Here is a 15564-nt window from a genome sequence, read left to right as displayed (position 1 = left end):
GCCCTCTGTCAACTTTAATTAAACTCAATTTCTATTTTACTGAATGTCACAGAATTAATTTTTTATTTTCAGGTAAATAAATCCATACCATATTGAAGTATTGATCGTCCCTTCAACCCTGTTATCATTTTCAACCCTGTCATGCTGACTTTATTAATGTTTTGATGATAAGAAATATGAGGTTAATGTTTGCTGAACTGTGCATACAATTTACAGGATAATCAAAAACATATGAAAGTCAAATTAAATCCTAATGTTAATAGATATTTTTGATAAAATATGAAGGCCAATGTTAGATGAAGTTCTCATGACCCGCTTTGGCGGTCAAATGGTAAGATTACCATTAAAAATTAAGATTATCAGTAAAATTAAAATTGTACTTAGAATAAGTCATCTTAAACAAGGGACATCTGATTATTAAGTTTCTACAAGAATATCTTTTCAAATAACATTCACACAGGGTCCAAGCTTTTAGTGGGAAAGAAATACCTATAAAGATTGAGATTTCATGCCTGAGGTGGGAAAATGTATTTTCTCAAAGGTTTACCTAATCCAATTTTTTTCAAAAATGGTATGACCCAAAAGGCCCCGTCTCAGAGAATCACCCTGCTACATATTGTCCTATAATAAATACAATATGAAACCATAAAATAACATGCCAATCCCATATCCAGTACTTAAAGTCCCCCTCCACTCAAATATTTGATTTTCTTCTTGTTCTGACAATTGAATATTTGAGCTTCACTGTGCAGGATGATATATACAGAGTTGTTTGACACCAGAAAGTTGTTTTCACATTCATTTGCTGAAAGTGGAAAGTTTCTCTGTGATCACTGAAAATCCAGTTTTAAGGGGCGGGCCTACAAGCATGATTTGTGACATCATAAATAGTTTGGAAGCCAATGCTGGTCCAATATTCAACTTATACAAGTGTGATGTTGAAACTTGAAGCCTCCGGTACACAAGAATTGACTTTTCAGTAAGTAGGAGACGTCTTGTGTTCAACAGTTAAACTTCTGAAATTAAATATATTTTCATATTTATAGATTCTGGGAATTAATGAAGGAAAAAGGTGTAGATTTAATTTAAAGGATTTTAACAAGATAACTGAACTATTTTTTGTGGAAAAAAACATGTCAGACACAAATTATTATTCAAAATAGAGTATTTCATATATATCTTTAAACATTTCCAGAGGGGATCTTAAAGTGTTTGCTTAGACACAGACTAACCTGTTTTCATAGACACACTAAACCCAAGACAACATGTGAGTTTGACCCCAACTTGTCTTGTTTTGCTACTGTATGTAATAATAAAATCACATTTTGACTTTCTGGCCTGTCAGAGCAGGACAAGCACAGGTGGAATTAATAACATCAATGATGGCTGCATTGCATTTAGGTGAAGCCAGTTCCAGCACTCTGGTTTTGGACTTGCTCACTGACATGACTCACTGGGACAATTAATGGAATGGAGCCATTGTTAGTGTTATTATTTACACCTGTGCTTTTCCTGCTTTGACAGGTCAACATGTCTGCTGTGAAAAAGGTCCATTCAGACAGACTCCCTGAGGGCTACATTGTCCTGGGCAATAACCACTTGGCATCGTGTTCCTTATTTAGCAGATTTACAGTGTGAAGCCATGGCACTGATCCAGTGTCGTCCCCGTTGAAAAAAAACTGAAATAGGTGAGCATAGATGCATGTCAGTAAGTCAGACTCATCTCTGGGCTGCCACCTTCCACTGCTTCCTTGAATTGTCCTCTTACTGTAGGTAATAGGTAACTTTTCAGTGAAAATGCTGGCTTCTAAAATGAAACTGAATAAAAATTTAAAATCAATGACCAGCACTAATACTAATTATCACACCCTACACTTTGCATTATAGAGCATGCATGCAGAGTTGAATCAATCAATCAAACTTTATTTGTATAGCACCTTTTGCACAGATAAGTGCAATTCAAAGTGCTTTACACAATGACTGACAAGCTGGCAATGAGACTAATGCAAATGAGAAATAAAAATGCTATAATAAAACATTTTTTCAATAATAACAAGTTTTTTCGAAGAGCCAATATAAAGGTCCAGCATTTTTGACCTTGAAAGAAGATAATGAATCTAATCATGATGGGATACTGTCTTTATTTCCATATCCAAACACAGATACAACACTTACACTTTATACTTGGGCAACTTCTCTTCGACTCTTTTGCAACCTCCCCAATGTGGCAGCTGACACTGTACCTGTACTCACTCTGTACTCACTATACTCGACACTGGACCCTCTTGGTTGAAATTAATCACTCACAAAGTTCAGAAACCAAAACTAATCCTTGATTTATGGCCCTACGTTGTGATGAATGACATGTCATGCAAGTCATTTTGATCCTGACACACTCATAATGAGAGTGAAGTAAACGTGGGGCTCGCAATGTCATGTAGTTTCAGGTGATGTAACACACAACTTTAAAATGTCTCCTAGGCAACAGATTAAACATACATGCAATGTCTACAAATTCTAAATGTACACTAAAGGAGTGGACTGAAAAATACAGCATTGTTATTATACATTTCCTGACAGGTTACTGGGGGAAAAAAACTGTTCTTCATCTAAATGATTGTTTGCAACATATCAACTGATTTGCAAGTGGACCCGATGAAAAATGTTACACATGTTCTCTGCAGGTGAACTATTTGTTCTGCAGCTGTTAACCACTACAGCCTCATTTAGACCGCCATGTTTCAACCCCACGGTAACACAAAATGTTAAAGTATTACCCACACACACAAATCTTATACACACATACACTCTATGACATAATTTCAAACATCATCAGTGTTCCCATCTTACAGATAGAAATAGCTTTGCTGACGCAGAGGTAGACCATCTATGTGTCAAAGTGCATTCTGACATTTTTTCTCTTAACCAAAACCAATGAGTGGGCGGTGTCAGTGCTTTGTGCATTTTACCATTGCTGCATACTCCAACTAAGTAAAATGAATTATTAAATTAACAGGGCAGCATTGCAGGGCAGATACCTCTGAATGTCGAATGCTGCAATTTCACAGTCTGATGTTGGTGCATTCAGGTGGGTGATGACACATCTTTCAGTGGCTCATCTGAAAATGTTGGTGACTGATGGTAATTCCTCTTCACGGGTGGCCACAGCCAACTCTTTACAACGAGGGTGGGAGTTTAAGGTATATCACTTTTAAGTTAAAAAAATTAATGTGAAAATGAATCACTCAGGCATTTCTAGTAAAAAGATGTAATAATTTCCCAAACAAATTTTATTATGAAAGTTTTGCTTATACTCTCATTTTCCCACTCTTAATAGGGAAGTGAAGCTAGACATGATTTTAGATATGTGAAAATGCTTCACTGAAAAGTCCATTCTCAATGTGCAAGAAACTTTCCCCCTTCAACAGATGAATGTGCAAATAGCTTTCTAGTGTCAGACTCTGAACATACGTCATTCTGCACAGTGAAGTGCAGGAATAATAAGCAAAATACAGACGGGTGACAAATTAAAGGAAAAACCAGTACAGGCCTGAATGCTTGACCCCAACAGTGAGGGGACTTGTTACCTTAGAGGCTTTCTGACATTAATAAAAATGCTGAGCAGGCCCAACTGACTTTGATTTTCGAGATCACAAGAAAGAAAAGATCTAGGTGATTCATTGCATAGTCAAACTAGTATTTAGGAGTTCAGAGGTGCAAAAACCATAGACACTGCTCTACAGAGGTGTGATATGGTCAGAAAAGTCATTTTGCACCATATCTAGACAAGTGGGTGTCATGAGTGAGTGCAAGTGTGGCTTTCACACCTAGACAATAGTATAAGTATGTTTGACCTGCACAAGGAGGGGGTGTTTAGGCTCTGTCACGCTCTTGGGGGCAATTTCCTGTCATGGTGTGGGTCCACTTGTGGCCTCAGAGGAAAGAGTGATCACTTTTATCTTACGATGAAACATTTCCATCCTGATCACAGTGGTCTCTTCCAGGATGACAATACCACCATCCACAGGGCACAAGCTGTCACTGAGAAGGATGATGAGCATGAACATGATGTAAAACTTAAGCTGCGACCTTTATAGTGACTAATTGAACAGCTATGGGAGGCTTTAGACAGACATGTTAGACAGCTCTCTCTTTGGGAAAACAGTGTTCATCTTTCCAGCAGAGCCAATCCAGACACTGTACAAGGACATTTTATGCTGGTTTTGCCTTTAAATTGTCATCCTCTTGTATCACATGCATGTTGTTTTCCTCTAAAAAAAGAAAACATTTTAGGGTGTTAACTTCTGAAACTAGAAATTTAAGGGTAATAGGCGTGGAACATCTTCCTGTTGATTTGTACTTCCTCCTTAAGATGTTAAGTTGCACTGGTTGTAATGAATTAAGTTCCAGAAAGCCTACAAGAAAACAAACAACACAAAATGTGAATACAAAGTCTCCTTTGTCTGCTCACAAACTTTACTTTATTTTTGTAACTTGTTTTGATGAATGCATGTATAAATGAAGAATAATAACCCTCCTCATACTGTATATGAAGTGAGCTGCCTATATCAAAAGTAAATCATGACAGCAAGTGGTTTCTTCTAAACTGTATATCTTTATGAGTAGTGTAGATATCACATCCATCCACCTGACTGGACTGATTCAAATTGGACAAACTCCTAGAAATGTACATTAAAGTAAAATGAAACAGTAAATTTCACAGTGATGGGGTCACAGGTGTGTTGTAGATTCTTGGACTGCCACGAATAGGATTGAAAGACCAGATGACTGCTATAAAAATGGGACAGGGGACAAGACATCATCATAGCAGATAATATAGCATGCTTTATAAACAGTGTGCTTCATTTTTATAAAACAATACAATACAAAACAGTTTCAGACACAATGGTTTTCATATTTATAGGATGAATTCAGCAAAGGACGACGTAAAATACCATTAATTCTGAATGCAGAGAGGAAGCTAAACTGATGTCAAATCAGTCCCTGAACATATTCACAATTCATTATTAACATTATTAACACACCATATCTCAATTTATGAATTTAGTTTGTTTAATGTTGTGCAGTCTGTATGTTGGTGAACACACACACTAAATGAGGTGATATGAGACTCTTTCTGCAATTCTTACTGTTTGTTGTAACCAATCAGAAGGAATTTGTTGTGTGAGTAAAGGTAACTTTATAAGTTGTCGCTTAGAGGTAACATGAATTTAATTTTCACCACTAATACTACTGGATCATTTTCTAATACTTACTCACCTGGATTGACATCATATGCCAGCATAAGCCTGTGTGATTATTTTTACAGCATAAAAATGATTTAGTGTCTCGTTACCCATTAAGTGTAAAGATCAATGAGGTCTAACCCTCTCTTACTCTAGTAATAGTGTCAAATTCAGTACCATTTATAACCCACAGATGGCAGCAGAATAACATTGTTAGGAGTGCAGTAGTTGAAGCTTAACAGGGAGAGCTCATTTCTGAACTGGTGGTACTGGTTCCCAAGGCTAAACCCACAGATGAAGGGATATGCCCTGAGGTTAGATTAGTATGAGCAGTTAATCTGTCTCCTCTCCCTCCCCAAAGTATGTCTTAAGTTATTAGGAAAACTGGATTTGATTCTCCCATTTACTATTGATTGACTTGTTTTGGTACAGTTTAAACTAAGATTGATGTTATGCAAAAACCAAAACTGACACATGTGCATGAATGTTGTCCTCAACAACTCAACATCTGGAACAAAAAAACATTGTTATACATTCTTTCTAGTAAAAACAGTATTTTGTATGAGGAAATACAGAAACCCTGTTAGTCATGGTAAAACATTGGATAATTTCTTGAACCCATATTAAATGTTTATATCTTAATTCTGAATCAGCTATTACACAATGTTATGCAGCTTATATTTTTAAAAGTTAGCATCCAGCCCTTTGTCATACAGCACTTAAGTCGTCCTAGAATAGCTCAACTCCGTCTCCTCTCTGCCTCCTTTTCATTATGACCTTTGTTCCAGTCTGCAAGGTCTTTATCAAATTAGAATTTTTCCCAGCATGTCTCAAAACACATCAAGGTCCCAATGAGAACCCATTTAACTTTTCCCCCCACTGGTCAGCCAAGCATCCCCACTGTCACTTACAGCCAAAAATAGGCAAGTGAACTGAAACCTGACGTAAATGCCCTTTGTGATTTGCTGTGAGAGCTCAGGGAGTGGTCTTGTCTCAGTGCAATATCTATCTGATGGTATGATGATACGGTGAGACTGTAAAAGCTCTGTTTATCACTGGAATGGATATTACTGATTTGGAAAAAAAGAGACTTTAACAGCAGAATTACAGTAGAACAGTAAAATCTGATTGATCACTCAACAGTACTATAAACAACCACAAGGATTTCCATGTCAATAATTACAAAATATATAATACATCTTATACAGTATATGTCCTACCTATACAGTATGATCGCTTCAGCAAGTTCAATTTACAAATACTACAAGTTAATCAAAGTAAGAAGCCAACTCTGTACATGCGTTCATCTTTAACATACAGTATTTTCAGATCAAAAGGGTAAGAGTATTGTACAGTGTGCCCTTAATAGACAACCATTTGTCACCACACGACTGTGCATTGGGTCCTTTAATTGTAGCTTAACCTGTAGAAGTCCCATTTTTGTTTAAATCAGCTTTGACCAACTGTCTGTGGTGTCCAATGAGAAGTAACTTCTCTCTCACTCAGCTTCGCGTTGACACTGATATTACATGGTGCTTTATGGTCAAGTTGGCAGTGTTGCAGAGTCTTTTGGTGTCTAATGTACTCTGTACAAATCCACCATCAGCAAAAAAGGTCATCGAGCAGAGCCTCTATATTTATGTCAAACTGTCATAATAGTGCTCTGAAGTCCTGACTGTAAATGAGTCTAAATATGCAGTATATAGCTGGAACTATTCAAATACATATTGGCAAGTCCTTGGCATTCATTGAGCACCACCCTGTTGTTATGTATTCATGAGTTTGGAGCTTGAATTGTTGCAGACGGAGCAGAGAGGTGAAGTCCTTTATGAAGGGGGCAGAGTTCCTTGAAGTGATGAAAGATGGAGTTGGCAAGAACTTTGTAGAAGTTAAAGACTGGTGGGACTGAGTGCTTTTGTTGCTTGGTCTTTTAACAGTCTATTCAAGGTTTTGAGACATCTTTCACAATAATTCAGATTTCCTCTGCACAATAATGTAAACACACAATAAAGAGCAGTAGAAATATATCAAATTTATACATATTTCCCTTTTCTCATACATACAGTAGTGTTTCAATAACAAAACCATGTCTCAATAAAACGTCCTATAAATAATTGTTTTTGATGTTTTTCGAGCACAAAGGCCCATTCCAATGTTTTATGTCCTTTTATGTCATAGACTGTAACTGCTTGTAAACAGTATTGGGGGAATAAATACTAATAAGAATAATAGTCCCTAATAATCAAATCATTTTCATGTTGAACTTGCGTGCCCCACCCTGTCCTCCACTGGCAGCGGGTCCATCCACCTTTCTGAAAGAATATTCCACTGAGAAATTGTTTTTGTGCTGTCCTCTCCCGCGACTCCACACAAACAGCAGAATGAAACAGAAGAGAACGACCCCCAGGAACATGATACAGCCCATTGCTGTGGATATGAGGATGGTCTTGAGGTCCAGAGTGAACTTCAAAAAGACTCTGGTATCATTCAGATTTGTGTCATTAAGGTCCCCAGCGTAGTAGGTACGGTTGGCCATAAGGGCTGCGTCTAGTGGCAGCCCACTTACTGTAAGTGTGGCAAAATAGGTGTCATTTCCACCAGCATTGCTGGCAATACAGATGTAAGTTCCACTATCTGTTACCTGGGCGTACCGTATTTCTAGTGTGCCTTCTGGTAACACAGTAAGACGTCCACTGCTCTTTGTGGTGATGCGGCGGCGCTGAGGAGAGATCCAGAATATCACTGGTGTTGGCTCACCCTCTGCTTTGCAAATAAATGACACTACCTGCCCCTCACGGGCAGATATTTGCTGCAGTTTCCTGTTGCGGATTTTGGGCTTCTGGCAAGTAAAGTGGTCAAAGAGAGCTGAGTCAGAGAAAGCGTTAAGAGCCCGCCCCTGCACCTCGACAGGCGTCATGCACATTGGGGCAGCACCGTCAAAATTTAGTGTCTTCCTGCGCTGGAGGATCCAGAGCAAGCGGCAATCACAGGCCAGAGGGTTTCCATCCAAACGCAGCGTCTCCAGAGTGTTGACAGACTGAAAAGCTCCCTCCTCCAAGGTCACCAGGCTGTTAGTGGAGAGGTTAAGGAGGCGGATTTGCCTTAGACCGCCCAGTGCATATGGCTGCACCATCACCAGGTTGGTGTTGACCAGATGCAGCTCCTTCAGCCTAACAAGGTCCCTCAGCGCCCAGGACTCCAAGATAGAAATAGGGTTGTAGGAGAGGTTGAGACTGGTGAGGTGAGCCAGACTTCGTAGGGCCGAGGTGGGTACAGAGGTGATGTTGGTGTGCGTAATTGACAGCCAAGACAAGTTAAGTCCCTGCAGGCTGTGAGGGGAAATGTACTCCAAAAAGGGCCAGTGATCGATCTCTAGGCCCCTCAGGTTTCCCAGCTTACGGAAGTTCTGGTCCTCTAGGGCGGAGATACTGAGGTAGCGGAGCTGTAGAGTCACCAGGTTATGCAGGTAAGACAAAGACTGGCTGGACACAGAGGTCAGGTTGCACCTCTCAATGGTCAGCTCCCTCAGCCCCACAAGACCCAAAAAGGCCTTGTTAGAGATATAAACCAGATCATTGTCTCCAACTTCCAGGTTCCTTAGACTTTTCAGATCTTGGAAAGTAAAGTCCAGAAGAATTACAATCTTATTCCCACTAAGGTCCAATGAAGTTAGGTTGGAGAGACGTGAGAAAGCCCCCATGGGGACCAGCTTCAGTTGGTTACCCCTCAGTGAAAGCGACTGCAGATTCTGGAGACCAGAAAAAGCGTTCGGTTCCAGGACACTGATCATGTTCTCACTCAGGTCCAGCTTTTCAAGACGTGGATATGGATGCAGGTCACCATGCTCTACCCAGCGAAGTTTATTCCCACTTAGGTCCAGGATCTTGGTGTCCGGTGGGATGCCATCTGGCAGTGTGGAGAGGCGTTTACCATGACAGGACACAGTCTTGAGCTTTGAAATGCACTCGCAGCGCTGGGGACATCCTTGGCTCTGAGTGGGTGACACCATGATCATCACTAGCAAGAACAAGAAAGGCAGGAGCCAGCCCACATCCTGGCCCAGGCTCACCCCCATGGCCCTCCTTTCTTCTTCTTTCTCCTTCTCCTTTCTGGGGTCGGATCACTGGGCCAGACACCTGTAAAAAGAGAAAGCGGGTTAAAGAAATGGAAAGGGGGAGAACCGATGGGGTGCCAGAAAGAATGAAAGAGACAGAGAGTGAGACAAATTAAGTAAACCAAATTCCCCTTCAACAGCGGCGATCAAACACTCTAAATGGGTGGAATTACAATCACAAACTCTAATTGACCCGGCACTGCAGCAAAATTAAAGCTCAAGCTCAAGATAATCCTCAAAGGACTTGGTCTGTATTCAGTTGAAACAGTTCCGTTTACAACGGGCGACTGTGCCATGTAAGCACTCAGGTTTTTAAATCATACACCAGTACACAAACATTCCCAAAACAATGCTAACAAATACACTTGCGTGTAAATAGGCTGAATAGAATGTGACAGCGACACCAAACAATGCAATCAACAGACCTATAGCTCGCTATATCAAGCCACTGGTATGTTTGACTAAATGCCAACAGTTGACATTGCACAGGTCCCTGAAAAGGTCACACTCACCAGAGCACAAAGCTACGACTCAGTGCATCACAATAACACAGTCCATCACATCATCTGCATAAGTCTCTGGGGCATGAGGCTTATCATGAGAGGAGCTCGCCTAGCCTGACCTGCCTATGGGTTTCATATGACACACACTGAAATACACATGCACAATTTCTCTCCCTCTCCCTCTCTACCCCTCTATCTGCTGGTGGATTTTTAGAGCAAATCCCTTTCTAAACCCATCACCAAATACCAACTAGTAAAATGGAAAGTAACTGTGGAAAACATATTCCATAACATCATAATAATTAAATGGTGAGGCTGACAGTGTGTTAAGACATATTGAAAAGCCATGGGCCATGTGATTCTCAGTGGTTCACACATCAGGAGGTCCCTATCTTACAGTAGCTATGTGTTGTGTATGTCACTAAAATGACACCAAAAAAATGTGCACACAAAGAAAGACAAAAATGTGCTGATACAGTGGGCCTCATGCAAGAAGCACTAATACAATGCACGTATTTGAGAACATTTGTAGCATTCATCAATTTTCTCGTACTTAGAATTTTCTCTTAGGTACGAATGAAATTGACGAGTGGTCCAGAGCCGTCGTTCATGTCATGAACAGAGCATCTCTGCCTTTCTTCATTGTGGAGAAACACTTGTTTGATTTACAATTATAGTGTCCCAATCTGAATTAATTTGGAGTTTAAATATGATACTGAAATTAACAAAAATAAATATGAACTAAAACAAACTTAATGCAAAACTAATATTCTGTTTACCATACTTTCATCATCAAGGCTGCCAATTTACTGAAAGATTTTTTAGATGCTGTTCTGATGACATGTTAGATTCATCTTGTCACGCCTAAACTTGTTATGTGTTTGTCCTCTGATTTCTGAAAGCAGTACTTGAAGTTGCGTGGTGCTTCAAGACAGTCTGACTCTGCTTGAAGGCCTCCTGCAGGCCGACCCCTCTCTGGTGTTTTGACTCTTTGGGAACTTTTTGTGAATGAAACTCGCCCACAAACAGAGAGTTAAGAGAGATTGTTGAATCTGACTTGGAACACTCGTACAAGCAAACCTCACAGAGAAAAGAAAAGAGAGTTTTAGGGATAAAAATGCTATTGCTATTGGTAGCTATTGCTACTGAGTACTAATATTAAACAAAGTTTAAGAAAAAGACTAAAACCACCAATATTTGTGTCTTTACCAATAGCCTATACTTAGACATTGCATAGAAACAGGTGCACACGCATACAGTAGCTATGCATTAAACCACCACAACCAGAATTAAGGAAAGTCACAAGGTAGGAGGCATTTGGAGGGTAATTCCCACGTGCTACTGTAACAGATGACTTAATAACTCATTTAATGACCTTCACCTCTACACATGTTCTAATTTACAATTCACCCGGGCTCAGATGAATATTCCCATTAGCCAGCCTGCCAGAGAATAAAATGAACTGTCTGAAAATGCAAGCAGAACTGTCTGATAGCAGAACATTGTTTAAAGAAATCACTTAAAGCAAATGTCAGACTTTGACATACCCTTTAGCGGAATCAAAAAAAGACATTGGTAGACAGCAAAGCACGTTGCTAACACCCCACACACACGTTCACGTGTCAGACATCGGAGTCTGACACACAGCCGTCCACAGTCGGCACACAAATGTTGTGTCATTCACTGTGGTCTAATGAGGCTCAGTAGGCACTGACACAAGAGCCCTTTCTGCACGGCCCCATCCCATGGGTTTCTGTTCAAGCTTTGGAACTCAAACTGTTCAAGAGGTATTGCCAAATTTCATCAATCAAATCAATATCTGAATAAATCTGTGGCAAGAAACTTGCCTTTCAGTCTCTGAATCATGTTAAATTGATTTTAAGTAGATGTTCACAAGGTTCAGTACTTGAGAGGTGGTAAGTTTCCATTTCACATTAAGAGTACAGCAAATGGTCATTGATATCATAATATAAACCTCTTTCTTTAAGTAAACTAGTCCTGCATCAAGCTGCTGGATTCAACAGAAGTAAATGTTTTTAAAACTAACATCTCATAGTGAAAAATATGCCTTTTCTTAATTTTAATGCTTATCTGGAGGAAATCCATGTCATATCTGCAGATGCTGGCATTCATTGTGGATCATCATCTGCTCGATGACTTGTTCCATATTCCATAATGTTTGACTTCAAAGAGGGATACATATTTTGCTGGGTATCTAATGTATCTACTTGAGTTTTTAGCTCTATAGGGATGGCCATGCTGGTCTGTCCACCACTTTGATGCAGACCTAAATATCTATTAACTATTTTCACTGAGCACCATCATCAGGTCAAAACTGAAATTTGTCCAAACTCTGGTTTATGACCAAATACCTTCAAACTAATGATTCCCTCAGCCTCTGTCTTTGCAAAGTTCACTATTTTCCACCTCCCACCTGTCTCCAGAGCAGGTGGGCAGTGACTGAAACAGCCGTAACCACAAACTTCCTCCTTCGACCCCCACTCACTGTCACCACCCCACATTTAAAAATGTCTCCAATTTCCCTGTCAGTCACACGGCCTGTTTTCCGACCCCATATCTGGTGGCAGTCAGTCAGCCTGGAGGCCCCAGCCAGCCACTACGGGTCAACAGCAGGTGGATAGCAGAGTGCACTGTACTGTGTAGAGCATGATCCCTCCCCGGGTACCAGCAGCTCTGTCCAAGAAGCTACTGTTACCTGGTAGTAAGCTGCAGTCAAAAATAACCATCAGTGTCACATCTCTTTGATTACGCAGCAGGAGTACAACAGTGCTCTTCCCTGCTGACCTTCAGCTGATGCAGGGGACAGAGGGCAAAGCAGAGGCGCTGGTGAAAGGAGGGAGAGGATTGACTGACAACCACTTTCTCTCAATGCTCATGTTTCATTTGCTTGTGTTTTTTTTAAAAAGGATAAATTTCTGTGGTTTCGCACAAGAAGCAAAAAAGTAAAATAGTGTAGATTAGTGATGATAGTGAAACTGAACCTTTAAGGGAGACACAGCACTTCCAAAGTAAAGTAAAGCAAGAACAGGCAGTATTTGAACAACAGTAATATTATAGTGACTTGTGTACTTAAGCAGGTTACATTTAATAAAGCTACCAGAACATTTAACATAAATGACTGGTTCATCAGATAGACATGATGTTGCTGGCAGAGCATAATAATAAGTAAAGTTCAGTTATCACATCCGTGAAGTCAGAGCAGACTGAACTACACCAGCTACAGTATGTCTTGCAGGCACAATCAATATGCAGTTCTGATATAAACTGCAATGCTCGGATTGGCTTTGAAAAGGACAATACCGTAGGTGTCTAATGTTGTCATGGCGACGCCTGCACCATCTCCCTCAAACCCCCCCTCCAACCCTTCCACTCCTCTGTCTCAGACTCTCTTCTTAGTCTGCTTTTTTCCATGTGTGGCTGAAACACACCTGTCCACTAGACGCCCTCAGCGAGTTTCCCACCTCTGTGTGCTGACCTCACCTGAATGTGTTGGTCATCAGCCACCTGTATGCACAGCTGCTGCTCATTAGCTCTTCAGTAAATATCAACGACAGTTTTTTTCATGCATTTCATTGCCTAGTTGCTGCAGTATTTAAGCTATTCTTTCCTACCTCATACCTGTAGCTGATTTCCTGCCTTTACCTCTTGTTACCTGTTACCTGCTCCCAAAACTGTGACAAAAGACAGATGGCAGTTGCCTGTCATTATCAAACTGATTAATTAAATATGAAATCATTGTCAATATATACTGTTCACACATCCAATAGCATCAGGCGTGAGGTCAGTTTTCTTTATTTTACTACTTCTGTTGCCAGGCAACATTTACTCATCCGGTACATTCAGTGCAACTTTAGTGCCTGACGTGATGTTCTATTCTCAAAATGGCTCAATATTTATAAGAGGGATGAATTGAACTGAAAAATCCATTTGGTTGACTGTTATTGTTAACCACAACCAGCTTTTCATATTTGGGCTTCTCAGCTGTCGAGAGACAAGTTCTACTTCATAAGGCCAAAGGGCTTAAAGATAGTGATCCATTAAAGTGGCAGCCAGAAAGTGTCTTGTATTTGACTTTCATCGTGGTGTAGTGTACAGAGTTTTTGATCTTTGTGCTACAAAATTAAAGATGGTAATGTTGATGTCTTTTTAATTACAGTGGGACTATAACCACATAATTAATTGCTCAAATGGTAAGCAATCTTCCGACAATTACAGTCATGCATATCCCCTTGGGTTGCCTGGTGTCTCATCTCCACAGCTACAGCCAGCGCAGGTGCTTCTGAGCTCAGAGTCTGCAAAGTACAGATGGCAGAGTGGGTGACCCGAGATTCATGTGCTCTTTGACCGCAGTCCAATTACCATCCAAACACTGCAGATACCCAGCGAAATAGGGAGGGAGAGAGAGAGAAGTGTGGCTTTTAAGCTTGAAAAAAAAAGCCAAGTGCAGGTTAGATAGCAACAGAGCCAGATTTAGACAGTAGAGTGGGCTGTGAAGCTGCAGGGGCAGGGGGCTCACTGAGATGTTCTGCCACTTCTCTACCTCCTTCCTCTCTCCCCCACCTCTTCCTGCACAAACCACTACATCATTTATTTCTGACACTACCTTTACTCCAGCCTTACCTCCTCTCCAGCCTCTTTTTGTTTAAACAGAAGCTATTAGGGCTTGAAAGACAGCAAATTAAGCTAATGGGTCTTATGCAAACGCTGTCCTTCTGGGCTATTCAAAATGATAGATTGTGAGGCCCCCACATGTTTCGACATGAGGACATTAGGATGGGATCAGACAGAGGGCACTGCTGATGCTCGGCTAAATCTCACACATTAAACACGCACATACCCCATTATTGTATGCATAAAGCTTCTCTAATAAGCAGAGAAGTGTGTGTGTAAGTGAATGAGAGAGACAAGAGATTTAATGCAGCCTAGCAGCTACTAGACTGTGCATGTGTCTGCAAATGCAGAGTTATGCATGTCTTTGCCCACATTTTTAAGATGTGAGCTGTAATAATCATTATTTAGAAATTCAGAGTTTTCACGATACAAATCAACAAACAAGCATCAACCCCAGCCTACATTCATGCCACACATACATAATATCAATGGGGGGGAGCGGGAGGGTGTTTTCCCCAGGATGACGACAGACATTGACCGGCCGATCACCTCTGGAGTCGGGCTGCTAGTGGCCAAGATGACCATCTGTCTCACATGGCTAGCGGCTCCTCACATCCCCGAAAATGTCACAGCAGATTTCCAAACAGGCATTATTTGGATAAACTGACCACATATTGGGAATCCAAATGGTTACCTTCTTGCCTGAAAAAATATTAAAACTTAATAAAGTGAAATAATAATGGTGCTAGATTGAAAATTACAACAGCTTTTAGCCTGGCTCTAAATCTCCGCCATTGCTGTCAGTTGCTCGGGGCAGTGCTACTTTTTCATCCTCTCATGTTAGACTGAGGTCAGACTGGACGCTACAATGACTCACTATCACCTCTTGAGGTAAAAAGTGGTATTACGACACAGGACTTACATATAGCACCTTTAAAGTGTGCCATTACATCCTTCAGCTATCATTTATGAGATGGCGGTGCAGTCTTTTTCCATTTGAGGAGAATCAGTGGTCGAGCAAGCAGAGAAGAGAAGGCCACAACTGCAGTTTGGTTAATCTTTGAGTCCT

The 15564-nt window shown here is 40.5% G+C and overlaps 1 protein-coding gene across 1 annotated transcript in view; it reads right to left on the bottom strand.

Moving 5' to 3' along the window:
• Positions 1–4480: 4480 nt before the first annotated feature.
• The window catches only part of lingo3a (leucine rich repeat and Ig domain containing 3a), a 32726-nt gene continuing 21642 nt past the window's right edge, over positions 4481–15564 (bottom strand). Inside the window, exon 2 of the mRNA XM_044362656.1 lies at positions 4481–9382. Within this exon, the coding sequence (XP_044218591.1) occupies positions 7489–9321 (1833 nt within the window). The 5' untranslated portion in view covers positions 9322–9382 and the 3' untranslated portion in view covers positions 4481–7488. The remainder of the gene's footprint in view (positions 9383–15564) is intronic.

Source organism: Thunnus albacares, chromosome 9, assembly GCF_914725855.1.
Source record: "Thunnus albacares chromosome 9, fThuAlb1.1, whole genome shotgun sequence".
Taxonomy (NCBI): domain Eukaryota; kingdom Metazoa; phylum Chordata; class Actinopteri; order Scombriformes; family Scombridae; genus Thunnus; species Thunnus albacares.
This window is presented reverse-complemented; position numbering and strand designations above follow the sequence as displayed.